Raw genomic sequence first — 26,574 nt, forward strand, 5'->3', positions numbered from 1 at the left:
AACAGAACTGTAACCTTGCCTTGTCAGGAGAGAAAACCATGGCTGTGGCTCCATCCACCCGGCCTTTGATCACATGAGGGTCTCCACCCGCTCCTCTCAGCTTTAGCTGAACATCGGGCTCCTGGGGTAGCTTGAGACCAGTTAAGCAAAACCTCACAGCCAGGGTCAGGCAAGATTAGAAGCTCACAGAAATTCCTATGTGCAGCAAAGTTTGGTAAATACTGCCTTAGGCCAGTGGTTTGAAAATGTGGAGCCCAGCCCAGCAACAGCAGTACTTCAGGGGGATGGATGTATTAGACATGCAGAGTTTACAGCTCTATCTCTAAACTACGGCATCAGAAACATGGAGTTTCAGAAAGACTCGGTGTTCTGTCTTGTAACAAGTGTGGCAACCACTCTTCTGAGTCTGGACCCTGTGAAACAGAGAATACTTTCTTCAACCTTTGGGTAAAAGTCTAGGGGCCTCTGTTATGTGTTTGCCTTCGTGGTGGCTGTTGTGAAAATACAGAGGCCTACTCAACCCCTCGGGCGTCCTGTGGGTTGGGTTCTTGGAATAAGATGGGCCCTTTCTGGCTGTCTGTGCGATGGTTTTGCCTATTCATCCTTCTGTTGAGAGATACGGGTTATTTCCACTATTTGGCTTTATGAATAACGTTGCTGTCTAGCCAGGCCAGTGGCCACAGTCTGCTGTGGACTCAGCAGTTTCACACCTAGCGCGGTTCCCTCGTCCACGAGTCAAAGAAGACCAGCAAGAACGCCATGCATGCGTGGGGCTTGCACAGGCAGCTGCTTGTTTTCATTCTCAGGGCGGGCTAGTGCCACGTTAGCACCTGCTGTGCCAGTTTGTCGTCTCTGTGGTCTTTTTAATTCAAGAACTATTTGTTGAATACTTCAGGATATCCAGCCTCTTTAGCAGGAATCACACACACACACACACACACACACACACACACACACACACACCGCAAGCCGCCATCTAGCGCACTGTGTCTTAGTCCTTGGCAGGCACTGGGATCACTTGGAGAGGTGATATTCAGTAACAGGCCCTGTGTCTGCCCACACAGTCTGGTTCAGTAGGTCTAGGATGGGGCCTGAGAGCCTTCATTGTTTGATTGCTTTTCTTGTTTCCTTGATTTTTAGCCAGAGGTGACCTTGAACTTCAGATCCTCTTGTCTCTACCTCCTGAGAGGTGAAATTCCTCATGTGCCTCTCTACACTTCATCTGGTGCTGGGGTAGAATCTGGGGCTTCTTTCATGGTAGGCCAGTGCTCCATCTTCAAGATATATCTCTAACTGAGCTACCTTCCCAGTTAGGGTATATATCTTGAAGGAGCTCTAGGGAGATGATGGTGCTGGGAGACTTTAAGGACCACTGGACCACTGGGGTAGAAAGACCAAGCACAGAGCAGGGAAGTATTTTGATCTGCCTTAGAGTGTGAGCAGGCAGATATTCTGGGGAGCTGCCAAGAAGTTCAGCCCATTGGGATAAAGAGGCAAGGTGAGAGCAGCAGGGAGCAGTCCAGGGAGGAACTGTGGCTTCTCTGTGACAAGCAGAGAAGACAGCGGGTCCTGAGGGCCTGCCAAGAGGGTGGCTGAGATGGAGGAGCAAAAGCAAATAGATAATTTACCTTTGACATCTTGGAAACCCCACCCTCCTCGCTATAAAAGGCTTTCTTCCAGAAAGGACCCGACAAAAACCTTGACATCAGAGTGTGAATAATTATGGAGACCTTTTGTCCTTTATTCCAGCAATATTGGAGAATACTAGAGAGGATTATAGGCGGGGGTGTGGTGGGGAGGGGTGGGGGGTATGGAAGGGGAGGAGAAAGAGAAGGTTTGCATTGGCTAGCAGAGTTGATTGACAAACCCAGCCTCATCCTCGCTACCTGCACCATCGGTCCCTCCCACTATGGCAGATACAGAAATGGTGGCAGAGTGCCCTGGGGTGGACTTTACAAGGCCTAAGCTGATTCTGCCTCTTAAATTGACCCAAATTAAAACAGATACAATAAAGATAAAATCCGGATACAAAGGATGGCTTAGGCACCATTAGAGAACTCTGTCTACTTTGATTCGTCTGTAAAGTAAAACCCAGGGGACAGAGTGGCCTTTGGAGCAGCTCCTTCAAGTCCAGCCAAATGTGCTTAGGTTCATTGTGAGAAACCATATATATATTTTTAAAAAATAACTTCCCAATGAACTCCAGGAATAAAGTGTACTTTATATTTTAAAATGTAGCTATATATTCAAAGAATATCCTAGAACTCCATGGTTCTGAGTTGGTTTTAGAGGAAATAGGCTGTTCTTCTTCCCTCCTGAATGGGATTCTGGGGCTTAACTGCCTTTTCTGTGGTTCTAGCTACAGGATCGGGACTGATGGATGACCTCTCTAGTGAGAGGTAGGCACCAGCCCCCTGAGAGAAAGATCTCTTTAACATGTAGAGGTCCATGAATGATCCCTGCTCAGCCTCAACACAGAGTATATTCCTTGGCAAGAAGCCCAGTGGACCCCAGTTCTCTCTGAGTGCACGCCTCCTGTGCACCTGACAGACACCTGCTATCGGCTTTGGCAGGTCCATAGGCGCCCCAGGCTCTCCATCTGGAAGACTGCTCCTCCAGCTTTGTTTTTGGGTCATTTTATCTCATTCTTTAAGCTTCAACACTGATGGTACCTTCTCCGGAAAGTCACCTGTACCTCTGCCCAGCAGTGGTTTCCTCTTTCCTCCATCACAGCCCTGGTTCAGTTTCTCGGAAGCCCCAACTGCAGACTGTTATTTGACTGGTGTCGTGGTTGTTTATTTGTGATGGTCTTGGTACCTGAAATATAACTGTACAAGGACAGAAAGCAGATCTGCTTCGTCATCCATAGTATTCAATACTGGGTCTAATGCCTGGCACACTGAAGGCACCATTTGAAGAAACGAATAACTTCAAAATTAAATAGTAGTCCCAAAAGGAAATTAATTAGAGATTTTTCTCCTTTATTCAATACATATCTACTAAGGTGTGTGTGTGTGTGTGCGCGCGCACGCGTGCATGGGTGTGGAGGCCAGAGGTCAACCTCGGGTGCTGTTCCTTGGGAGTTGGCCACCTTATTTTTGATGCATGGTTTCTCACTAGGACCCAGGGCTTGCCAGTTTTTAGCTAGGCTCATTGGCCAGTGTGGCCCAGAGAGCCTCTATCAGCCTCTCCAGCTGTAATTACAAGTGCATGCACATGTAGTTTTTTACATGGGTGCTGAGGATCAAACTCATGCCCTCATGCTTGTGTGACAAGTACTTTACCATATGAAAAGGACACTTAAAAGAAATCCCACTCTAGTTCAGAACTGAGAATAATAGAGGGTTATTTATTTAGGGGTAGACTCACAAAACACAATCCTTTGCTAGAACGGAGAATAGCAACTGAATCCCACAGCCAGAAAAGAGCACGGCCAGAGCTTTACATTAGCATAAATAGTACAAGAGGCCACACCCAAGTGGGCGGGTAACTTAAAGGCTACTGGCAGTAGGAATTCCTACAGCACCCGTGTGAACTCTCACCCCAGCCCTTAAACAGTTTTATTGTTACTGCATCCTATATAGTTAAGTGTGCATTCATGGGTGCTTTACAATCGCTGGTCATTTCCATGCACATATATGTACTAGGACTAGCCGTGCTTTTGCTTTCCCTAGATTCCTGACTACAACAAACTGGGAAGCCTTTGAGAGACTAACCAAAACCTACAAATGTTCATTGTATGGAAAATCTGACTGGTGGTTGGCAAAAGTCTCACCAACATCTAGAATGTCAACTTTGCCTCATAGCCAAACAGTTCTGATCTGTTTTTGTAGCCAATCTGAAGAGACAAAGCCAGCTGCCTGGCTTAAGCATCCACGTGGACACCCAAGGCACTGACCTCAGAGAGTGTGACCAAAAAAGTCAGGGGCAGTCGTCAAGACTGAACAACCAATTTTTAAGAAAAAGCCCCAAAAGCCAACCTTAAAATCAGAGACAAGACCATGAATATACCTTTATTTTTTATTATTGTTGTCAGTCCAACTCCATAAGATCCTGTCAAATCACAAATAATATATATTTTCTTTAAAACTGTGGGGCTGGAGAGATGGATCAGTGATTAAGAGCTCTTGCCAGAGACCTGAGTTTGATTCCCAGCACCCATTGCAAGTAGCTCACCGCTGCCTTAAGCTCCAGTTTCAAGGGATCCAGCTTCTTCCTCTGGCCTCCGTGGGCACTGCGCTCAGATGCACACACCTGCACCCACACATATACACATATAATTAAAAATAACATAAAATTGTTATTAATCTTGAGCACACAGGGTTGTCAGTGAGAAATTGTTAACAAGCCTTAAGGGTAATTACGTGCGTCATGCTTTTATTATTATGATGTGTGCTATAATGTGGATGTATCAGGAACATAAACCTAAGAAATTACTTGACCCATATATTTTTTTTTTACCCAGACACCATGTCTGCAAACAGGTTATAAAATTATCCTTCAATCACTTGCATAAATTCTTCGCCCAGAGCAGTAATGCATCTCATGCTGTGTGTGCGGATGCCTTCTGAGCACCAGGGCTACAAACAAACTCTTAAGATCGCTTTAAGAGGTGATCAGGGAAACTTGAAAAGTCACTGGATATTTAATGATAGTAATGAATTATAAACAGGTGTTACATACGAAATGAGCATCTGGTTTAAAGAACCCTTATCTTTAGTGATACATAAATATCAGCATGTCTTGACCAAAGTTTCTATTGCGCTGATAAACACCATGACCAAAAAGCACTTGGGGAGGAAAGGATTATTCTCAGCTTACAACTCTCAGGTCACACCCCATCACTGACGGAAGTCAGAGCCAGAACTCAAGACAGAAACCTAAAGGCAGGAACTGAAGACGCTGTGAAAAGTCACTTACTGGCTTGCTCCCCAGGGCTGACTCTGCCTGCTTTTTTATACAAATCAGGAAGATCACAGGTGACACTGCCCACAGTGAGCCAGCCCCTCCCACATCAATCACTAATAAAGAAAATGCCCTCCAGGCTTACCCACAGTCCAATCTGGTGGGGGCATTTCCTCTTGAAGTTCCCTCTTCCCAAATGACTGTAGCTTGTGTCAAGTTGCCAAAAAACTCTCCAGCACTGGCAGATTTTCTTCCATAGTTGGGGGAGGAAATGGAGGAGCCTGGGGGTAACTCAAACTACTGAAGTCGTGAAAGACAGTACAAAGTGGTCTTTAGTCTTCTTTCTCTGTCTTTAAACAGGGCCTCAGGTGACCTAGGCTGGCCATGAACTCTAGTTTTACCTCCTGGGGTGCTGAGAGAACAATCACGTGGTCAGTCCTGGAGCTCTGCAGTGCTGAGGACTGAGGCAAACCATCTCCTCTCCGGCTTCAGCACCAGCCCATATTATGTGTCTTAACTTTTGTTGATGTTTAGAAATTTTCTGTAATCAAAATTCAAAATAAGATGCATAATAAGTTGAATGTGGTTGTGCATGCCTGTGATCCCAGCACTTGAGAGTCAGAGACTGGAGGCCTGCCCCAAGTTTGAGGCAAGCCTGGTATTTATGAATTAAGTTTTAGGCCAATCAAGGTTGCATGGTAAGACCCTGTCTCAAAACAAAACAAAACAAAAAAACGAATGAAACCAAAGGACAAGAAAGTAAAGATACAGTGTATATTAAAAACAAAAGAACTAGAGATGAACACAGGGCTAGAAATCACATCCTTGCTTTTAGGATGGCTGACTTGCTCTGGCTGCGTCCCCCTCAGAAGGCCAGCCATTCAGATGGCTGTCTTCCCAAAGCTGATCCTCCTCTTCATCCATCATTCTTGCAGCCTGCAGAGTCTCAGGATCTCTGATTGGGTTTTCATTATCTGGGTGTCGTTTTCAGACAGGCTGCTGTGTTCTGGTCTGCAGCATTCGGCAACCCCTCACTGAGTGCCTTCTTGAACCCAGGATGAATTCTGATCTTCCAGGCTGGACCCTGTCCCCCTTCTGATGTCTGTCAGGTCTGCTTTTCTAGTCTCTGAACATGCTGTGCCCACAGACTTCACAGATGTCCTGCGCTGAAAATCTGTGCCTTTCTGAAACTCATCTATTTCTCAAAGCCCAGCTCAAATCTTGCCAAAGCCAGTGTCTGCTTCATTATGGCTGAACTTCTCAGCCAGCCAGCTGGAGGTTCCTACAAGGGCAGTGGTTCAACTCTTTCTGCACCTGAGTTGCCTGAGGCCATCCCCAGACTCCTGCTCTTTCCAAAGATCTCTGCAGATCCCTGAAGGCCATTCCCTGTGAACACGCAATGCAGCTACAAACCATGGGTAAAGTTGGGCTCTTAAACGCATTTTAAAAATTCAGCCAAAAAGGGATGAGACTAGAACGGTGGTTACAAGAAGGTTTGTTCTGTTCTTCTGTGGCGAGGCCTGAATATACTTCCATGCAGATGGTGGAAGAGATCAGGGTTGGAAGGTTTGGTAGAGGAGAAAGAAAAGTGCGGGGCTGGACAAGCAGGGACAGACTGGGCTATTTTAAAAATGTGGAAAATGGCTAGTTTCTGCTTTGTCTTCCTGGGAGGGGGATGAGGAGAGCATGTTTGGAACGGCCAGGCCACAGAAGCAAGGCTGCCGTTAGAGCACACTAGAGCAATCTGGTTACAGCAGGATAATGGGATTAATCTGACCAAAGCAAGAGAGGAAGCCTGACAGTGTCACCGGGAAGGTAGAGGCGGGGCAGCCTATGGAGGGCTCTCGCAGGGTGACATGGTGAGGGTCTAGCCTGAGATGGAGGAGGTGGTACCGGAAAGTTGTGACTCGACCAGCTGAGGGCAGAGGACAAGCAGGGTTCTCCTGGCTGAGATTTTGAATGTGGCAGGAGTGAGGCCCAGGTGTTGTCTGATAAGGCACAGTACCACCAAACCTGGGTGACCTGGGCCCAATGTGTTGACTGTTGCAACATGTGGCCCTTACTGAATACTAAATTTTACAAACAAAACAAAACAAAGATGATTAACAACTTATCAGCTGGTAGCTGTCTCTCAAGAAAACTGCACCATGGCTTGGGTGCATACATCTTTTCCCTACGTGCCCTCTCTCCTCCTGAGGTCCACACTTCGATCTCCGTTAAAACTGTTTCTCTGTCAGTTTGAACTTTGCTTCGTACTGACTCAGACTGAAATTACTTTCATCTGCACAGTCAGGCATTGTGGTTTCACCTGAGCAATGTCTTTGTAAGGGGTCCGGCTGCAGTAGAAGGCTGTGTCCCTACGGCCACTGTCATCTTCCCTCAGGCCTTCCAAGCTGAGGCTTTCCCATGTCCTCCTTTTCAGGGAAGGCAAGTCTAGACCTTAGATGCTGGGGAGGCAGGATCTAGCAGCTCAACAGTGAGGACATTTCAAAAACTGAAATCTTAGGTCACCATCAACCCATAAGATTGAGGGGTAGGTGCTGGAGAGATGGCTCAGTGGTTAAGAGCATTGCCCACTCTTCCAAAGGTCTTGAGTTCAATTCCCGGCAACCACATGGTGGCTCATAACCATCTGTAATGACGTCTGGTGCCCTCTTCTGGCCTGCAGACATACACACAGACAGAATATTGTATACAAATAAATAAATAAATAATTTTAAAAAATAAATAAAATTGAGGGGTAAAAATTTCAAGATGGGAAAATTGAGCCTGGATCGAGAGATGGGGGAGCTGAGAGGACACAGGAAGGGAAAGGAGACCATCACTCTGGAGACTGACTGAGGCCCCTCTTCTGCTGAGAGCCAAGAGTTTTAACATAACTAAAATTCACCATGAGTACGGCCCACATAGAGACAACATTCTCTTTTCCATAGAGATACTGCAGATAAGAATGTTCAAACAGCAGAGGGGAGGGCTGGAAGGAAGTGGGAGTGAGCTTTCCTGGCAGGCATGTGGCCATAGAGTCTATTACCAGCACTGCAAATAATATTAATATCAATAATGACAATAAAAGAATGCTAAAAACAACAGCAAAGGACTTGGGAGATGGCTGGGTGGGCAAAGTCACTTACTGCCCAGGGTGATGGCCGGAGTGTGATCCTGGGGACCCACGTGATGGGAGAAGAGAACTGACTCCTACAAGGTGTTCTCTGGCTCTGCGTCTCTGCATGAACTTGGGGGCATGCTCGTGTCCATACACCCATGTGCCCAGCTGCACATACATGCATTATAAAAAATTTAAAAGGCAATAAATTATGCCTAAGCCTAAGCGTATATGACCTTTGGATTTAAAAAATTACCATGTGCCGTATATATATAGCCACACAGAACAATCCTATAGAGTCCGCTCTCTGCATCCACCTTTACATGGGTTCCAGGAATCGAACTCAGGTCTTCAAGCTTGGGCATCAAGCTCTTTCCCTGCAGCGCTGTCTCACTGGCTCATGACCTTCGGATTTAACCTGACCTCTTCCCCAGCTGGAACTTTCTGAGAATCTCAGAACAGGAGCATGAACCCTGCTTATAGTGAAAACATGCCTGGATTCCTTTGTAACTGAGATCTAGTAAAGACTCCGTAGTACCCTGTGACCTATGGGTTTAATCCTATCAGCCTGTAATACCCAGTTCTCTTAGAAGCCCTTTGAACAGTGTAACTGCGGAAGCCACCGATGCTGTATCTGGGGCTAATGCTAAGACACTTAAATAAGAGGTCCTCTAGAATTCTGCCTTGTGTCTATAACCGCCCTTTTCCTGACTGCCCTTTTTTTCCCTAACAGCAACACATAAACTTGTTAGCACCCTTTCTCTTTCTTCCTTTCTCCCCTCCTTTCTTTCTTTTCCTTGCTTTTCTTCATTTTTTTTTTTTTTTGAGATAGGGTTTCTCTAACTGTGTGTATCCAGTATAGCCCTGGCTATATTGGAACTCACTCTGTAGACCAGGCTGGTCTCACACTCAGAGATGCCTGCCTCTCTGCCTCCTGAGTGCTGGGATTCCAAGTGTGCATCACCACCACCCAGTTTAGCACCATTTCTTAATAAACTCCTAGTTTGCCTCTTTGAAAAAGAGAGACGCTATGATCGAGTTGTAAAACTGAATGCTGGCTGAATTTGGTAATATGAAATTCTAACTTAGCTTTGCAGGGATGACAGTGGTATTGTGTTTTTGCTTTGAGGGCTCATGGTTTAGGCAAGCCTACTGAGACACGTGCAGATGAAATCAACCTGGCTTGTTTCGGAGTGATCCGGGCAGATGGCGAAGATGAAACAGGCCCGGCTGTAACTCATAAGCTGTCACAGCTGGGTGATGTGGAGTGCACCTTGCTTATCTCCCTCTGCTGTTGGATGCAGTTGAAATTTCCCCTACATAAATAATCTGGTTCTCAGATAATGCGGGTCCTGAACCCTGGGCCTGACAATCACCAGTCAGAAGTCACGAGAGACGTTTTGAACTGTGCTGTACTAATCCAACTTTATATTTTAAAACAAAGATATGTCCACTTCTTTTTGCCACCAGTAGGGAAATTAGTGAACTAGAAAGAAATAATGTCTTAATTTTACTTGGGAAAACACACTTTCGGTTGTACATGGTCTCCTTCATAATCATGGGATGGAGCTAAGGATGGGGTCCAGCCAATGGAAGAGGTGTCAAGGAAACCCAGAGCAAAGGCAAGTGTTTTTAGGCGCCGCTTTGTAAGAGTTGCTCCCGGCACAGGCTCTCTGGTAAAGAACACTTGGCAAGAGTCTGAAAGCTGGGGCTGGGTTGGTAGCTCCACTGGTAGAATGGTTGAGACACAGCACCACCTAAACTAGGCATGGTGGTACATGCCTGTAATCCCAGCACTGGAGAGATGTGGGCAGAGAATCAGAGGAACAAGGTCTCAGTTGAGAGAGAGAGAGAGAGAGAGAGAGAGAGAGAGAGAGAGAGAGATTGTGATAGCTGAGACTCAATTGAGAAATTGTAGCCTTCCCAGGCCTATTGTGGCTGCAGATCACCTGGACTAGACAGAAACCGGAGGACAAAGACAAAGAGTCTGCTGCTGTCATATTTGATATTGATTGTCTAGGTGCCTAGCCATGGGTCTCCCTCTCTAGATTCCCAAGTCAGGACACCATGAAGCTGTGTGACACTGTCCCCAGGTGTGCAAGGGCAAAGCGTCCTAATGTAGTGGAGAGGTCTATGAACTCTGTGAAGTCCTATTTACAAGGCCACATCCCGCACTGTAGCATGGAAAGCAGGGTCTCCTTGCCAACAAGTGGCCCCAGCCACCCAGAACCAATCCTTGCAGAGGAGGACTTAAAAAGATAGTCTGGACCTGAACAAGTGATCTCATTTTCAAACTTTTTTTTTAAAGGCAGGGTCTCATGTAACTGAGCTGGCCTCAAACTCACTATGCAGCCAAGGCTGGCCTGGAGTCCTTGATCCCCTTGCCTCCACACACATGTACTAGGATTACAGAGGACCTGCAGGATGGCTCAGCGGGTAAACGGGTTAACTGTGAACGCCCGGACCCATGTGACAAAGCAAGATATGGTGGCACACATCTATAATCCCAGCATTCCTATCCTGAGATGAGGAGCAGAGGCAGGAGAATCTATTCTCCCAAGAAGCTCACAGACTAGCTAACCGAGAGTATGCATGCACCTGTACACACACACACACAGAGAGAGAGAGAGACAGAGACAGAGACAGAGACAGAGACAGGGACAGACACAGACAAGAAAGAAAGAGAAAGAGAGAAAGAGAAAGAGAGAAAGGGGGAGGGAGGGAAGGAGTAGGAAGCAGCACTGGGTTCTGGATAGGCTCCACCATAATTGGCTCCCACTCTTTTTTAAAGGGAAAAAAGCATGCGGGGGACTTCAAACGGGTAATCAAGTACCCTTAGAGAAATAAGCAGGAAACAGGTGGGAGAATTAGTAAGCATGTGAGGACCTGCCATGTGCCAGGCACGGTAGGAAATGGGATGAAGGAGGCACTCCTCGCCTCCGAGGAGAATGTGGGAGAGAGGGGGAGGAAACAGATGCACAGAATTTCCCAGATAAACACCCGGAGAGAAGACACCAAAGCTTCATGATCCAAGCCAGGTAACTCTGGCATTAAGTCAAAGTCTAAATTTGGACAGATTACTTCATCTCAGTATTTCATCCACAAAACACTTTCATCTTCTCCCAGTGGCTATGTCAAGGTTATAGTCTCTAGAAGGGTCAAACCGCTAAAATAAATCCTGCTGCTGATGGTAAAAGAAGCCGGGGGGGTGGAAAAGGCTTTTCAGACCCTGATGCCACAAGGCCTGTGACTGGTGCCGGTGACTAGCTTGCCTGTGGACAGAGGCCAGGACTGGGGAGGTGGTGTCTACACCCCAGACTGCTTGGGGACACCAGCATCCTGCACCTTCACTTTTGAAGCTGGTTCCCACCGGGCATTTTATCACACGCACTAGAGCTGCCTCGACATGGCCGAGCCTCCGTGAGTCGTTCCGACTTGCCTGGTGCAGAGGGCGAAGCTGCTTAGTCCTGTAATCTTCATAAATGTTGGATCTCGGGAGCCAGGAGGGACCTTCCAGAATACGGTATCCAACGCTGCCATTTCTACGAAGGCTAGCAGCAGCTCCAGTGGGGAACATGCCCTGGCTGTAGCCACTCACCAAGGCAGGGGAACAGGTGGTGGTGCAGGCGTGTTACCTGGGCATTCCGTGTTCCCGCCTCATTTTCTGCTGAAGCCTAGGGCACACTGACTCTATCTTTAACATGCTGATTTCTCTCCCCCAAATACCCAGTGTGGCTCTAACTTCTAATAATGACTACGTAGGACATAATTTACACAGTTTCTTAGTTATAGCCTCCCAAGGTCTCAGTTATTAGAGGGAAAATGTTTACCAGTAGTCTGAAAATCCATTTAATTACCATGGAAGATAATCTTTTAAACGCAGATTTACATTCTTTCAAGATTTTTCCCTGTGGGAGTAACATAGTTTTCATTGGTTCTCAGGCTCCCTAATGGTGTGACCCTTTAATATAATTCTCCACGTTGTGGTGACCCCCAACCACAAAATTATTTTCATTGCTACTTCATAACCGCAATTTTGCTACTGTTATGAATTGTAACGTAAATATCTGTGTTTTCTGATGGTCTTAGGTGACCACTGTAAAAGTGTTGTTCGACCCCTGGGGTCGTCAACCCCCAGGTTGAGAACCACTGGTTTATCTGAACATGGGATGGTTGTTTTCATTCATAGAGGAGTGGCTGCTAGCCAGTATTTAGTAACGAGTGTGAGCCCTGGATGATTTCCACTCTAAGCCTGTTTCTCTTCACTGAGGACCTGTCAATTTTATTACAATAATTAGACTGTAGTATTACCAGGCTTCCTTTCAGTTAAAACCCTGCTGCGCTTGGCTTTGTGATGCCAGGCCTATAATTACTCAATATTTTTCAAGCACTGCTTCAGGGTTGCATCCTGCACTCTAGATGTGGGTATCAGGAGTCTGTATCCCCAGGGTTTCCTATCAGGAACATCACACTGTGAACCTACCAGCCTCAGAGACCTACTTGAACTATGATAGATACCCACGGTGCAACCTGACACAGTTTGGCAGATTTATCGAATTTTCCCCATGAGAATACTTGCTTGCATGTCCCTAGAGTATCCAACTTGGTGACATCAAGACCTGGAGTAAACAGGTGGCGTATATAGGCGCTCAACGAGTGGATGGTAAATTGCTGGATGTCTCCAGTCTTCATGTAGGGAGGATATGTACTTTGTCAACATGGCAATAAAGTGGAGGTTGGGTGGGGGCCCTAGTTTCTGGCCTGGGATAATCCAGTCTTTCGACCTCTACAGGACTTTAACAGCAGATGGTTCTGAGATGTTTGCTGGGCCTGATTCTATAAGCTGGTATCTCCAGTTCTTGAATAGTTTACCTCTAAAACTAGGGCCGACTCTTCTCCCTCATAGCATTACAATGAGCAAAGGGGTCAAGTATTTCTTCTGACTCTGCCAAGTCTCAGATTATGTCCACATCTGAAGCCAAGGGACCATTACATATATTTGCCTCATGCAGAATGGTGTGGTTGCCTATGGAAAGATAAGGGAATAGAAAGGAGTTATTTTATAAACAGAGATTAGACAGTAGGGACAATATTCCTTGTGGAAAACTAAGCTTGAGATTGGATCTCCCCTTCTAGGTGCTACTGGGGAAAAGAACTGGGCCAAGAAGTACCCGTCATGTGGGGGCCTCCTCCAGTCCCCGATAGACCTACATAGCGACATCCTCCAGTATGATGCCAGCCTCACACCCCTACAGTTCCAAGGTTACAATGTGTCTGCTGAAAAGCTGTTGAACCTGACCAATGATGGCCATTCAGGTAAGGGCAGGTCTGAGGCACTGTTGACTCCCTGGCCTGACTCTTGTATCTGGCTCGGAGGGGCCCCCTGGAGGCACTCAGGAGAAGGAGCTAGGAGGAGGCTGTGGGATATGCCTGGCCCACTGCCTTGTGTATGGGGGTGTGTGCTACAAGTTCTGGCTCCAGTGAAACTTCTTGGCAGCGCATTTCCGAATCCCATCTCTTGTGGAAGTGGGAGGGAAGAGATAGGTCTGATCCCACTGGTCCATTGACTAAGCTGCCAGGGTGAAACCAGCAATTCAGTGGGTGGACACTCAGGGTTTAGAGTCAGACAGACTGGGGTTGAATCATGACTTTGACACACACACACACACACACACACACACACACACACACACACACGAGCCCAGGTTTAGGGTGAGTCTTTCCAACCAAGGAAATCTTCAGAAGAGTGTCCAGCAGCTTAGGATGTAGTTGATTTCAGATATTAATTTAGTTGGCAACCAAGATTACCCATCACGGATACTAATGAGTCGTCAGACTGGATAAGAGTTTTAACTTCCTTGAATTGTCATTTGGAAGAACACGAGAGATGGGGCACATCAGTCTGTTGTATAGTAAATGCTTCTGAAATAGCAATTATCATTGGAATATAATTTTCCAACTTGGGAAGTTCTTCACTGATGGTTCTGTTATCACAATCAGGAGCATGATACATGGATAAGTAAAGAAACAGCCATCATTGGCGTACAGTTGATACTTTCCAGAGAGATCCATGAAGGTGCTGGGGCCAGTGGAGTTGCTCTGGGGGAAAGAGGCCAGGTCTCGGACCTGCAGGCATTATTGCTCTGGTCTACCCCCTTGTTCCTGCACCCACTTGTACCTGTGCAGGGGGTTGCCTGCCTGCCTGCTTTCTAGCAGGGCTGGTCTGGCCAAGGTTCAGCTTGCCAGGGCTCTGAAGGCCGCTCTTCCATTCTTCACAGTGAGGCTGAATCTGAACTCGGACATGTATATCCAGGGCCTCCAACCTCACCAGTACAGGGCGGAGCAGCTGCACCTGCACTGGGGGAACCGTAACGACCCCCGTGGCTCTGAACACACCGTGAGTGGGAAGCATTTCGCCGCCGAGGTGAGTGAACGGCCAGTCTGGTAGAGAGTACCTGACGCTGGCTCCCGTCTCTGTGGTCACTGGGATAGAGCAACCTTCATAGTCTTTGTGGGCAGCACAGGAAAGTCTCACTCCCTGCTTTTAGCCAGGTGTCTTTGTCCCTTCCTTTGCTGGAGCATACTGAGTTTGTCAGTTTCTTTTGCTGTGGGATGCTGTTGAGAAGGCCAGCCTTGCAGATGGCTTGGTGGATGCATGTGGCCCTTTTCTAGACAAACTCTGCTGTGTGCCCATGAAGACCTCACAACTTGCCTGGCTGTCACAGCTCATTGCTTAATCATACCAGACTCATCGCTCCCCCATGCTTCCCAGTCTTCATACATCATGCTGCTTACAAATGTCTTTCCCACATCCTCCTTCCTCTTGTTAGTCATGAATTGTACTTGGAATAGGAGGACACTTATTCAGGACCGCTCTTATAATTTGCCATAGATTAAGGGGTGACTGGCACTAAGATGTGCAGGGCATCACTATGAGCAGAGATTCTCTGAAAATGGTTTGGGATATGGGCACAGCACTGTGCCATGTCACCTTGAGATTCTAATCCAAAGTACCAAAGGGGATGAGAAGGGAGGCAGAATGTTCTTGCTGTCTCACAGGCATGGGATGAGATGGCATGGGATGGTGAGGGGTCCTTGCATTCTTCCACTCCAAGCTCTGAGTTGGGGATGTGGCTCTGTCTGTATATAGGGAAATAGGAAGAGATAAATGGCCAGCCAGCAGACCCCACGCTAAATAATGATACAACCATTCTCTCCGCTGTTCACAAGTGCTGAACTGCTTAACGTCTCAACCTAATTATAGGTCTATTACAAGTGTGGAGGGGATGTGATTCTGGCCCAATAGAATGGTAGGACTGGAGGCTCATGAATTTCAGAGCAAACCCTTCCTTCCCTGGAGCTCAAGAACTGCAATTTCTTGCAAGCTAATTGCAATGTTGAGGCTTCTGCTTCTCCCTGGGAGAATAAAGTGGCAGCTAGGATGTAGGTTTGGAGAGTTTACACATTTAAAAATATTTCCAGGGTGCTAGAGAGATGGCTCAGCAATTAAAACATCGTACTACTCTTGCGAAGAACCTGAGTTTCGTTCCCAGAACACGTTTGGGGAGCTCACAACTGCTTATAACGCTACCTTCAGTGGATCCGATGCTTTCTTCTGACCTCCTCAGACACCATATTCACATGAGCACATGTGCGCGCGCACACACACACAAATCTTTTTAACATTTGAGATAGAATTTTGCTATGTAGCCCTCACTGGTCTGGACCTTACTATGTAAACCAGGCTGGCCTTGAACTCACCCAAACCCTCCTGTTTCTGCCTTTGGAGTTCTGGGATTAAAGGCATGCACCACCATGCCTAGCTAAAATAAATAAAATAAAATAAAATAAAGTCTTAAAAAATATTACTAATTATTGTTTCCTCTGCTCTTAAGCTAATCGTCAGACAAAACCTGGTAAAAATAGGTCATAATTGCTAACACGAGAGATAAAGCATCAGGACGAGCCCAACCGGGGGATTCTCCGTAGAGAATCTCTTTAAAGTAGTGGTTCTATTGGGTGGGGACTACAGAAGATTCTTTCTGACTCCTTCACCAGGGAATGCCCATAGACCTAGATTAGCTTTTAACTTACTTTTTAAATTTAGTCTGAAAACGGTAAGAACTGAAGCAGACTGTGGGCAAAGGTCAAGCAATAACCATCTTGGGTAATTTAGACAAACAGATGTCAGCTCTGCTTCTCCATCCTAAGATGGTGTGGGCCAGGTGGTGGACCGTCCTTCATGGGGAAAGATGGCGAAGCAAGGGCTTTTAAGGAAGCCTTAGCAGAAGATGACGTACAAGAAATAACACGACCGCCAGATGTGGTGGAGCAAGCCGGTAACCCTAGCACTCAAGAGGCTGAGTTAGGAGGATTTCAAACCCAAGACTGACTTAAGCTAAATAAGTAAGATTCTCCCCACCACCCTCAAATGACACTGGTCCTGTTTCCTCACATTTCACAAGCATATCTGTAACTCCCGCCAGTGTTTTCTTCAGACTTCCTCCGGAACCAGACATGCGCATGGTACACATATATACACGCAGGCAAAACATCTATAAAAAATAAAATGAAATGAAAAACAGCAAAAGGGCTATGTAATGACATTAAAAATAGACCTTATGCTAAATTCCTTTTAAAAAGGGAGATAACAAATGAATATGAAAAAAAGAAATTGAGTTAAAGATTTCCACATGCAGTAGTCAAGGGAGCAGAATAGAATGCATGCATTTAGCATTTAGAGCTATCCACTAGAAAGTTTTCAGACGGCTGGTGATACTATCTTTAGGATTAAAAGTCAGATTAAGCAGGATTTATAATAACAAGGGTCATAATATGTGCCTACGCTTTCTAAATTTAGGATTTCTCAAAAACTTCTCTTTACCTTCATAATTAACTTCTGACCTGATTAAAAACTCCACCACTTAGAATTTTATTTTGAGAAGATAAAAGTTACATGTGTGGGATGTCATTTTGTTTCACAGGCTCTGAAAATCTGACTGGTAAGGCAGCTGGGAAAGCCATGCTGCGATTCTGTCTGCCTGAGGGATAAACACCAGGGTTTTGTGCATTATCAATCATGATGAAGTTGTAGCCGGCAGCTGGTTTCCTGCCCCATCCCTACTGCGTCCAGAGCAAGTACAGGGATGTCAAACTACAGGAAACTACTTGGCTCCAGGCTCCAGAGAGAGAGAGAGAACGAGAGAGAGAGAGAGAGAGAGAGAGAGAGAGAGAGAGAGAGAGAGAGAAAAGAGCTCCAAAGTACCAACATCTTCTCATGGTTAATATAAAAACCCATTCGTTCATTCATTCATTCATCCATCCATTCATGTCTGTTATACCTCTGCTACTTTCCAGGTGCCTTATTAGACACTAGGAAGCCAATGAATTAGACAGGATGTGCCCTGGTTTACAGGTTGGAGAGGACTGGGGAAAGGGGAAAACTGGGGACAGATGCTAAGGGTGAGGGATCATTTCTTTTGTGGGAGAGGAGAGCTAGATGCCTATCCTTCTGGTTGGATTCAAGTCTTCCTCAGAAACAGAAGGTTCCCGTGAGTCACCTGTCCCCTCCTGGGCGCCTTCTCTCCTATTGCAGCTGCACATCGTCCATTACAACTCAGACCTGTACCCTGACTTCAGGGCCGCTAGCGACAAGTCAGAAGGCCTCGCTGTTCTTGCCGTTCTCATCGAGGTATGTGGTTCAGAGGGTTTCTCACGTGAAGTCTGTAGCGGGGATGGTGCCAGGACCAGGCATGTGTGCTGTGCACAGCGGTTGGTGCTGAGCTGCTCCTGTTTGGCCCTGCACTGCCTCTAGAGCAGGGCTGTTGCTTAGAAAGCTCCTTCTCTCTTTTCTCAGAGGAAGCTTTTTCTGTATCTAGGCGGCTGAGACAGACATGGCCTTTGTGACATTGAAAATATGAGCCCCTGTCTCCAGTCCTGTTGCAAGGTCTGAGGTCACATGACTGGGGAGAACCTGTGGGGTACAGAGATCCTTATGCTGTGCCCTCGGATGTGCACATCACTGATTCAGCACCTAGCATCCAAACGCCGTTCTGGAATGAATGATTTACTTCATCCTGAAATAAATTATTTAATATTGAGAAACAAGAATATAGCCTGGGGGCTGGAGAGATGGCTCAGCGGTTAAGAGCATTGCCTGCTCTTCCAAAGGTCCTGAGTTCAATTCCCAGCAACAACATAGTGACTTACAACCATCTGTAATGCGGTCTGGTGCTCTCTTCTGACCTGAAGGCATACACACAAACAGAATATTGTATACATAATAAATAAATAAATAAATAAATAAATATTTTTTAAAAAAGAATAGAGCCTGGTATGGTGGTGTATGCCTATAATCCTAGCAGGATGGAGGCAGAGACATAACAAGATTTTATCTCAAAGACTGGGGGCGGGGGTGGGGAATGATCAGCTTGCTTTGTTTTCCCCCAGTGAGGCAACATGTTCCCGTTTCCCAAAGTGTTTGCTTACTTACTTACTTTTGTGAACTCAAAGCTCCCTTAAGTTTCAGGTTAAATGGACTGCTATAGTCTTTGGGCTTATACCAGAGAACCAGGAACACACTCTATATACTGGGGTACTCAAACCTGGTGTCTTCAGTTGACAACTAGATATCGTTTGATGCCAAAGTCAAGACCGCAATACTAACTCTCAACAATTTGGTGATGGGTCAGAATTTTCTTCGGAAGGCAGATCCTCAGGGAAGGCCTCCAGCCCAGCCCTCTGATGGCCACTGTCAATGTGGGCTGAACCTACCTTATTCCATCCCAGCTCACCCTTCCTGGTCTCTGTTGCAGATAGGCGCCATCAATCCATCATATGACAAGATCTTCCGTCATCTTCAACATGTTAAGTACAAAGGTGAGGGGTTCTTGGCTACCTATCATTCACTGTTACACAGGATGTGGTCACACCTGTGTCACCTTAAGAATAGCAATGGCATAAGGGATGGGGGCTGCTGTTCACTACACTGGAAACAGCAGGTCACTGGGCAGAGTTGTGACGCTGGGCCAGGTGGCCCAGGGAAGAGCATATCCTCTGTGCCTGAATGTGAGTAGTTAAGCTTGGTTACTATGCTTACGCCTTTCCTATCAGGAGGTAGACTGGTACCCTCACTCCCAGTATGTCTCTCCAGGCCAACAAGTGCCCATCCCAGGCTTCAACATTGAAGAACTTCTGCCAGAGAGCCCCGGCGAGTACTACCGCTATGAAGGGTCCCTGACTACACCTCCGTGCTACCCTACTGTGCTCTGGACAATTTTCCGAAATCCCGTGCAGATTTCCCAGGACCAGGTAACAAGCCAGAGACTGTACAGCATCTTGGTCCCTGCCACAAGCTGTTCTAATCGATGACTTGATTTCCTCTGAGTTCATTAGCAGCTCTTCAGAACCTCTCCAGTGACCTGCCGCTGAACTGCGGCAGAAATTACAGACTAAGCTCTAGGAGGAGTTAAACATCAAGCTAGGAAAATGGACGTACCTCCTGCAGTGCTTTAAAGAGAGCTGCAAAGCTGAGTTTGCAAGCATAGTCCTCAGTGGCTGGGTGGTGTTTGCTGTCCAGGTGGGAGAGCCTGGCTCTTTGGTGGGGTAAAGTTCATAGCTGGATAACACATGGGCCCTGGGATCGCGGGGGTGAGGGAGTCACAGGTCTTAGAGCTCACGATCCAGAAGTGAAAGCTAGGGAGGGAGCCATGTCATTAGCAACCACTCACGTTGGAGTCAGGGTCAGAAGTTCTCAGGATCACCTGATTCCTGAGATGAGTCACTGAGCATCCTGCTACCCCACAGCCTGAAGGCACAAAGAAGTAAAGTGTAGAGAAGGCTGGGTGGTATAATAATAACCCCCACCCCGGTGGCTCTAGCCAGCCCTCACTGTCAAATTCCTGCTCTGTACTACAAGCTTCTGAACGAGAAACCCCGGTAAATGGCATCTGGTGGGTGGACAGGAGAGGGGATGGGCTGAATCAGAGGTGAACTGTGTGGGGAAGCAGCCACAGCCTAAGCCAGAAGCTGCCATGGAAACGGATTGGATCATCTTCATGGGGGTGGGCAAATGCCAGGGAGCCAGCAGTCAGAACACCAGGGGGCCTCCTCCCTCTGTCTTTTATTCTGATTTGATTATAAAAAAAAAAAAAAAAAACAAGCCCAGCCCCCACTGCTTTAAAAGTTCAGATCAGGAAAGGAATGTGGTCTTGGTGAGAGGTTAAGGGGTCCTTGTCTTGAGCTTTCCCTTTCTTGGATTCTGTGATCGTCAGGAACCTTGACAGCAGGAAGGACCCAGTCCAGTCTAGCAGAAGCTAGCTAGTGAGACCCTCAGGATGGAGCGATCTTCTCTGGCTTTCCCGCCGCTTTCAAATACTTCCGCTGAGCACTTCACGGAGCTGATTCCAGAGGCTTCTCCCCAGTAGATCAGGCCAGCCAGCGAGCATCCTCTGCTCATGAAACCCGTTTCCATTTTTCCCCAGCTGCTGGCTTTGGAGACAGCTCTGTATTTCACACACATGGACGACCCTTCCCCCAGAGAAATGGTCAACAACTTCCGGCAGGTCCAGAAGTTTGACGAGAGGCTGGTGTATATCTCCTTCCGACAAGGTGAGGAAGGTGCTGGGGGAGGGGGGCGGTAGCAGTGTGCCCTTGGGAGACTGACTGAGAGGTCCCTGACTGCCAAGAAGGCAGAGCACATCTAGGAACGTTGGTGTGGGGGCTACTGTGGTCTCCCTTCTGTGTTCTCCGCTTCCTCAAGTCCTTGCAGAGGAGCACAGGACTTTGAGGCACATGGATAGGAGCCATTACATCACCCAGCAGCGGGGGTGAGATGTCCATCGGGACCTCTCTGCTCTGAGGAATGATTCCTTATCCTAAGACACTTGAAATCTTTTGCACGAGGAGAGACTTCTAACTTCCCACCCTAGACTCCCTAGGCATAAAGGGCTACATACGCCCTGCCCTAGGCTGAAGGAAGTGATTACATACTACAAGCATCCATGCTTCTTTGTAAGGTCAAGGGTATAACCTATGTTCGTGGCCACATCTGCTCAAAGTCTAACGTAGCAGGGCCCATTAGCAAGAGAGCACTCTGTTTAAGGTTTTTTGGTCTAATCTTGGAACTTATATAAGCACCAGCAATCACATTCCAAGCTGGATAAAGCTGAAAAGTTTGGTGTATTCCAGCTGCTAAGAACTCATTATTCCTTCTACGTCTACAACTGTGGTAACTAGGAGAAAGTCCGCTTGCTCGGTGCCTCCATCGGCACACTACAGTGGTGATGGGGATAAGGGGAGCTCTTGCCATCCGCACCATCTTCACACCTCTGAGGGAACTTTCTCACCACACCTTCCTGGGCTTTGCCAAGTCTGGGGATCTCAGACGGTCAGAAGCAGTGTGGATCTGCAGAAGCGCTCTTGTCGTTTCCGTATGTCACACATAGCTCAATAGTGTCGGGAGTTCCTATGCTAAAACATACACATCAGCCCGCCTGCTAGAGGAGCCATGCCCCTCATCTTATCTCAGGCTTTTGGTTGTTGCTGTTCCTTTTCTACATGAGGTTATGCTTGCCACCTGCCCAGTTGAGTCACGAGCCAATGAAGACTGCGTTTTGAAGCCAGTCCCGACATACTGTGATTCAGAGTGGATACTAATAACTGTCAATGCTAACTTTACATTGCAGGGTCAGTGTTTGGGGGCAGTTACAAAGGATCAGAAGAAACCGTGCAGGAATTTGATTATGACAACTAAAAGTAATCCCCACTTATACCGATGGACTGGCACTGGCGCTAATTAGCCATCTTCTTAGATGGGCTCAGGCCTAAGTAGCTGCTTGTAGACCGGACCGTACAGGCAGCTTTGTAGCTGAGCGCTTTGGTAGATCCTGCAAGTCTGGCTGGCGTAGACTGAGCAGGCTCTAGACAGAAGCTTGAAGACTAATCCCTGGCTTAGGACATCAAGATCAAAGCCCAAAAGTAGCTTTGCCACAGACCCTCCCTCATGGCTTGGTCAGAGATGCTGCTTCCATGAGGCGAGGCTCAGCTTTCTCCTTGGAGAGTCTGCAGCAGCTCAAGGGAAAATTGTTCACTTAGACACCGATTATAGAAACTTTGCCAAAGCACTCCCTTTCCTCATACTCCAGAACACAGGCAGCAAACGAGGCAAGATGAAGGAGCAGCCCCTAGGAGGCTCAGCTCCTACCCTCCCCTACCCACAGGTGCCTGATTTCACAAGGGCCGCTCACAGCCCATATGGGGCAGGTCTGGAGCATGAGCCTGTCTGACCACGCGACCCGAGTGATTTGGGTTCAGTTCTTTGCAGACTCTTCCATGGAAGCCCGCTTATAATTAGGGTCTGTTTTATGCAGTTTCCTTTGGAAGTTAATAGGAGCTAAGGAATCCAAGTAGAGAAAATCTCTAGGAGAGAAAATGCAGGGGTGAGCGTACTGTGTGTGTGCACGTGCGTATGCACGTGTGTACATGTGTGTGTGTTCTGAGATTGAATTAAATTGAAACAAATAGGATTGAACCATTTAATTGCTATTTTCCTAGAACGTGCTTACAAAAGATGTACAGAATGTGCCTTCTGCCTGTAAGGGGTTTGTATTTTAGCTATAAAGTCGCCCTAGAGTGGGGTTTCTCTACCCTGGTACTAATAGAACATGGGGCAGGATAATTCTCATCGTGGGGGCCTCCCTGTGACCTGTAGCATTAACAGGTGTCCCTTATCCTTACCTATTAGATGCCAGTAGCATGTTTCCACTTGTGATATTCAAAAAATATCTCTAGACATTGCCCAGTTCTCTAGGGGAAATGAAGCAAAATGGCCCCATTGAGAACTACTATCCCAGGGCATGGTCAATGACTTTGTAGGCTTAGGAATGGTTTTCTCCCCTTTAGTACAGGATTCTAAAGTTGAATATCACATGCTCTGATATTTATTTTTTAAATTAAAATTTTATTTTTATTTTATATGTATATAGGTATTTTATCTGCATGTATGTCTGTATACCATGGGCATGCCTGGTGCCCCGGAAGACCAGAATAGGGTGTTGGATTCCATGGGACTGTAGTTATAGACAGTTGTGAGTCACCACTTTCAATACTGTGGGTGTTAGGAATCGAAGCAAACTCCTCTGAAAAATCAATTAGTGTTCTCAACCATGGAGTCATCTCTAGTCTTTACTGTATTATGTCATGAAAACCTGAGTCTTGTGATGCTGATCCCAAACAAATTCAAGAGGAATCTTGTTCCCACAGCCCTTTAGAACTTCAGTAACTATCCTTCTTACATAATTGAGCAAAGTCATGAGAAATGGCAAGAGAGAGACTTGGTCAAGTCGACCACCAAGTGAGAAAGCTCTTGTCTCCTTCCATCTGTACGAGGCTTTCTCACCTGGTGGCCGTTTTGATGACCCAACATCCCTGCTCCAGATAGAAGGCTGCAGGTCCTGCAGGGGCTCTGGAAAGTGGACTCTTTCCAAGGAAGGCTTGGGCTTGCCTTCACGGTGGGGTGCTAGAGAGCAGATTCACCTGAAGCCAGCTCAGGTTTCCTGAGAGCCAGGAACCTTAAGCAAGAATGCTGGAAAGAGCGCAGGCCAGCATTCAGAAATGAGTCAATTTCTTCCCAGTCAAAGACACCAACTCTGGTTCAAATGGTGATGGATAGTAAGACCAGGGTCTAGCAAACCTGAATACCTAATATTGGCTAGCTCCTCTCAAGTATGTTAGGGGCAGGGAAACTGGAGAGGCACAGTGAGGCCAAAAAGTTTCCATAATCACGTCTTTAGTGGGCTGCTCTGCGGAACTGCATGTACTCACTATGGATCTAGAGCCAACTGAGGGGCATTCAGACGCGTGAGTGTGCTGCACTATTGAGCTTGCTGGACGCAGAGGGGGAGGGCTCTAACCAATGGCCATTTGCAGAGTGATATAACTTGAGGCTGCTTATCCTGGAGAGACCCGCATAGCTTTAGAAAAACTTGCAAAAAGGAGAAATTTTACCCAGCTAAGATGGCTAATTCATTTTTTTGAGACTAGAACTTTATATTCCGTGGTTATTGACCTTGTGTTTCTTCAAGTTTCTATTTATAAATAAAGCTATTAGATGGAAGAGTATCGTCAGTTCTTCCAAGGCATCCAATGAGAAACCAGAGACGTTCCTACCTTCAGATTCCTAGACCTGGATCATGGGTCTGAACGGTCAGCAGCAAGCATCCAGTGTGCTAAGAAGTGAAGTTGCAGTCCTCTCAGCATACCTTGTTTCCCCAGCACGGCCCTAGCTGTGCACTGTGGGGACAGGAAAACAAACCAACAAACAAGCAAACACTCCCCTGAGCATTCCATCTTCCTGACGACAAGCCCCTGACACGGAGCAGGCTGAGTTCAGGAACGAGAGCTGGGAAAGGGGCCAGGCACAAGGTTGGGCCCATTCCTGATGAGGCCCCTGGCTGATCCTCCCATTTAGCTCTCTGTGGCCACCATCCTTGTCCTCAGCCTCAGTCCCCCGAAGTGCAGGGCCTCCGAAAACAGGGAAGGCACATGCACTAATCACTAGTCTGTTTTGTCTGGAATGGCTCATGGCTCTCTCTCATTCTCAGAGTTCTTTTAAGACCCGACTTTAATCATACTCTCTCAGAAGCCCTCCCTACTACCCTGGAGGGGGCTTACCCGCCTCTTTCATCTGACTTATTCATCTCCATTGTAGTATGTGACATATAACCGAGTAATTAATTATAATACAGGAGAGAGAGAGAGAGAGAGAGAGAGAGAGAGACAGAGAGAGAGAGAGAGAGAGAGAGAGAGAGAGAGAGAGAGAGAAAGAGAGAGACTGTACACTTACCTCCTTACGGAAAGGATGCCAGCGTCTCATGTCTCATTCATTCTTTATTCCTGGCACCATGCCCAGTGCAGGTTACAAGCTTGCCAAAAGAATATAACTGACCATTTCCTTTTCCCTTTCCTTCGCACCATCTTCTCTTTAGAATGGTTTACACATATGCCCGGCCAGTTGTCAAATTTCAAGTCTTACTTTGCTCTACTCTAAGTTTGCCAACAGTGTGAAAATGAAATCCCGCGTAAGGGAAATTCAAGACTAGAACTTGCAGCCGAGTTTTGAAGGCCTCGAGCAAGCTGCCAATGGATGCCACACTTTTCATTGCTCACAGGGATATAAGCTCCCCATCCTATTAGCCCTCGCCTCCTAAGCCCTGGCAGCCTGGACCACTGAGTGCAAAGTACAAGAGCTGGCATGGCACCTGGCTCAGAGCAGTGTGGCAGCATGCTTGCCATCGGGGTGACAAAGCCCTCAGTTTCTATCACAGTTTTATAAGCCAGCTACTTTATATTCTGTCTAGTGGTGCCTTTTTGGGCAGACTTCTTTATAGAAGTCATTCCCTCACTGGATTGTATAGGCTGATGAAAAACAGTTCCTGGTTAAAAAACACCTTCCAAAGACAGCAGCAATGTGTGCTTGGCCACTGAGGGCATTTTCCTAAGCAAGTACAATCTGAAGCGAATGCTAGGACTGCAACCACTTGACCCTATGGCTTGTGACATCACGCAACAAGGGTAACTTGTTACCCTTCTAAGCCAATATCATGCTCTTAATCATTTAAACTCCAGGGAAACCTAAACTCTCTTGGAGACCATGCAAAACTGGCTCATGCCTATATCATCCCTACATAACATGTTCTTAGAGAACAGTCCATGCTTTGACAGGAGTTTGAAATAAGAGATTGCATCCCACAGTGAAACAGGATTGAAAATAGAACTAGAAAATACTAGGCTGTTGTTCCAGGTTCTCCAGGATGTGTGGATGAATGCTTGCTCTTCGGGCTGGACTTGTCTGTGTTTGTGCTTGAGGCTTCAGAACACCTCAAAAGCAGTTAACCAGCATCCTCGGTGCAGCCAGATGCCGGTGGAAGATGCCGCTCCTGAGCCAGCTAGTCCAGGTAGCAAGGCCTTTGTGTTAAGCAGTTCCTGACCTTCTACAGGTGTCCTACCTTCCTGGACAATGCTGCTGTCTGTACCTGTGCGCAGTTTCCTTTTGTGTGTCATATTGCCCTATCTCTGTTCACCCTGGCTGGTACCCAAGTGCTCTCTGGAGGCATTGAGGGGGCAGCGCTCCCCAATCTTCTCAGCTTGAGTTATCCATCTCAGGAGTCTTTTCTGCTAGGTTCTCACCAGCTGGATGTCATGGGCCACCCCTGAGAACAGGCCTGTCTCCATTTTCCCCGTTTGTCTCATCATTCTTCTTTAGGAACTCTATGTCATTGTCCCTGTTTGGAAACAACCAGTTTCTTTGTTTAAGCTGAACATAGCGTTCTCCAGCCCTTTCCATACTGCTCCATCTTGGATACCAGTACTCTAGCTGCCCAGAGACTAGTCTCACCTGGCTGAGCCTCTGCTGAGAAATAATTTGCCTTCTTTTACTGGCTCTAGTTCTCAAATTATAGATATTTCTCCTAGCTCCCTGGCTATTTGGCTAGCAGATGCTTTGGGCCTATCTTCAATGGGCCTTAAACCCACCGAGCGAGGTCTTTTTCTGCAGACCGTGTTTGGTA

The 26,574-nt window shown here is 46.9% G+C and overlaps 1 protein-coding gene across 7 annotated transcripts in view; it reads left to right on the forward strand.

Annotated features, from left to right (window-relative positions):
• Positions 1-26,574, forward strand: part of Ca12 (carbonic anhydrase 12) — a 54,570-nt gene that overhangs the window by 21,500 nt on the left and 6,496 nt on the right. For all 7 annotated transcript variants that reach the window (XM_087905339.1, XM_087905335.1, XM_087905333.1 and 4 more), the window contains 6 exons: positions 13,145-13,324; positions 14,287-14,432; positions 17,604-17,699; positions 18,823-18,886; positions 19,161-19,318; positions 20,491-20,617. In XM_087905339.1, the coding sequence (XP_087761465.1) occupies positions 13,145-13,324; positions 14,287-14,432; positions 17,604-17,699; positions 18,823-18,886; positions 19,161-19,318; positions 20,491-20,617 (771 nt within the window). The remainder of the gene's footprint in view (positions 1-13,144; positions 13,325-14,286; positions 14,433-17,603; positions 17,700-18,822; positions 18,887-19,160; positions 19,319-20,490; positions 20,618-26,574) is intronic.

Source organism: Myodes glareolus, chromosome 4, assembly GCF_982192425.1.
Source record: "Myodes glareolus chromosome 4, mMyoGla1.1, whole genome shotgun sequence".
NCBI classification, from domain to species: domain Eukaryota; kingdom Metazoa; phylum Chordata; class Mammalia; order Rodentia; family Cricetidae; genus Myodes; species Myodes glareolus.